Raw genomic sequence first — 1,992 nt, forward strand, 5'->3', positions numbered from 1 at the left:
GGCCAAGGAGTTCAAGACCAGCCTTGGCAACACAGTGAGACTATCTCAACAACAATAATATATATACTGTGGATTCTATTTTTTTTGAGAGTGTCTCACTTTGTCAACTTCAGTAGAGTGCTGTGACGTCATAGCTCACAGCAACCTCAGACTCCTGGACTTAAGCGATTCTTTTGCTTCAGCCTCCCAAGTAGCTGGGACAACAGGCCTCCACCACAAAGCCTAGCTATTTTTCTTTCTTTCTTTTTTTTTAGAGACTAGGTCTTGCTCTGGCTCAGGCTGGTCTTGAACTTGTGAGCTCAGGGCAATCCACTTAGCCTCAGCATCCCAAATGCTGGGATTATAGGCATGACCCACAGTGCCTGGCCTACACTCTGGATTCTAAAGATTAAAGTTTAGCCAGGTACAGTGTGACTTCACACCTATAAATCCTAGCACACCTAGCAAGTACCACACCTATAATCTGGGAGGCAGAGGTAGGAAGATTACTAGAGCTCAAGAGTTTAAAAACCTGAGCAGTAGCAAGACCTCATCTCTACTAAAAACAGAAAAAATTAGCTGGTATTGTGGTTGGTGCCTGTAGTCCCAGCCACTAAGGAGGCTAAGGCATGAGGATCACCTAAACCCAGGAGTTTGAGGTTGCTGTGAGCTATGATGACACCACAGCACACTAGCCTGGGCAATAAAGTGAGACTCTGTCTCAAAAAATAAATAAATAAATAGATAGATTGAGGTTAAAAACTTAAACTTCCCACTAATTACCTGAGAAATCTTGGCAAGTCAATTGCTCTTATCCTCAGCTATCTCATGTGGAAATGGAAACTGTATTAGTCTTAACAGGGTTGTTGGGAAGATTATCTGAGAAAAGCAAGATATAGCAAAGCTTTGCCTTACCGATAAAAGTCACTCTCTGGGTCACTGTGCCGGATCTGGAATAGTGCATTAGGATTCTTACAATCTAAAGGTAGGAGATCATCAGGGAGAGGAGGTGACCCAGGGCAGGAAGGAAGAGGTTCACTCTCCTCAGTCTTTACTCCTTCTGTCTGCTGCTGATTCTGGGCCTGAGCTGTGGCAATAAGGTTGCGAAGACGTCGGTTGTGTTGGATCAACTGAATGGTATGGATGGTGAGGCTGCATGGCTCTGAGGGGATGTCTAGCATAGTTGGGGGCTTGGGCTTGTTGGCTGAGGGTTGGTGCAGGGGTGGGTCATGAACTTCTACCAGACGGAACTCCCGTGGAAGCAGATCAAAGGAACTTCTGTTGGTTTGGCTTGATGATATTGGTATCTCTCCCCAGTATCTCAACATTTTAGGATAAGGAAAGAAGAAGTCTCCAGTTAAATGTAGATGAAATCGTAAAAGCAATGTATTTAAATATCTGGCAACTGTAGGTTATAGGCTTCTATAGAGGAAAATATTAGGTCTAGCCAGTTGTCTATGTAAAAAGGACGCTATTCAAGACCACTTAGAAAAATGTCAGCATCAAGAAAACTGTAGGACCAAAGATGTTCTCCCTAAAGAAATTAAGAAAGAAATATAACTGTTACACGCAGGTCATTATCACTCAATGGCAATTCTTACTGGACTGAATCACAAGGTAGAATTTGGGTCATTAGTAGACTAACAGCTACAAAATTATCTGGGGCTCTAGTATCCATGTTTTCCATCTCATCCAACTCATGACCCAACACCCAGCCTGCCCAGTCCTGAGCAATTTGCAAGACATGACATAAATATGCGATGTAAGCATTTCTCAGGTATCTTAATATATCTGTGCTGGATCAATAGGAGAAACAGGAGTGAAGTTAAAGGCAGTAAGAGGTAGTTCATATTCTGTCTCTCAGGCATGGTCCTGGTAGAAAAATTTATGAGTCACTCATCTAAATGGTATTATGCTTTAAACTTCTGACATATAGAGGGAAAAATCACAGATTTCTGCTGCTTTCTATTATCTCCCTTTGTTTCCAATCTGTTCTTTTTTTTTTTTTTTTTT

General features: G+C 42.1%; 1 protein-coding gene across 1 annotated transcript in view; it reads right to left on the bottom strand.

Moving 5' to 3' along the window:
• SUPT7L (SPT7 like, STAGA complex gamma subunit) overlaps positions 1-1,799 on the bottom strand; it is an 8,359-nt gene extending 6,560 nt beyond the window's left edge. Inside the window, exon 1 of the mRNA XM_003787487.3 lies at positions 895-1,799. Within this exon, the coding sequence (XP_003787535.1) occupies positions 895-1,307 (413 nt within the window). The 5' untranslated portion in view covers positions 1,308-1,799. The remainder of the gene's footprint in view (positions 1-894) is intronic.
• Between the last annotated feature and the right edge of the window lie 193 nt (positions 1,800-1,992).

This window comes from Otolemur garnettii, unplaced genomic scaffold, assembly GCF_000181295.1.
Source record: "Otolemur garnettii isolate 467f Iridium unplaced genomic scaffold, OtoGar3 scaffold00022, whole genome shotgun sequence".
Classification (NCBI taxonomy): domain Eukaryota; kingdom Metazoa; phylum Chordata; class Mammalia; order Primates; family Galagidae; genus Otolemur; species Otolemur garnettii.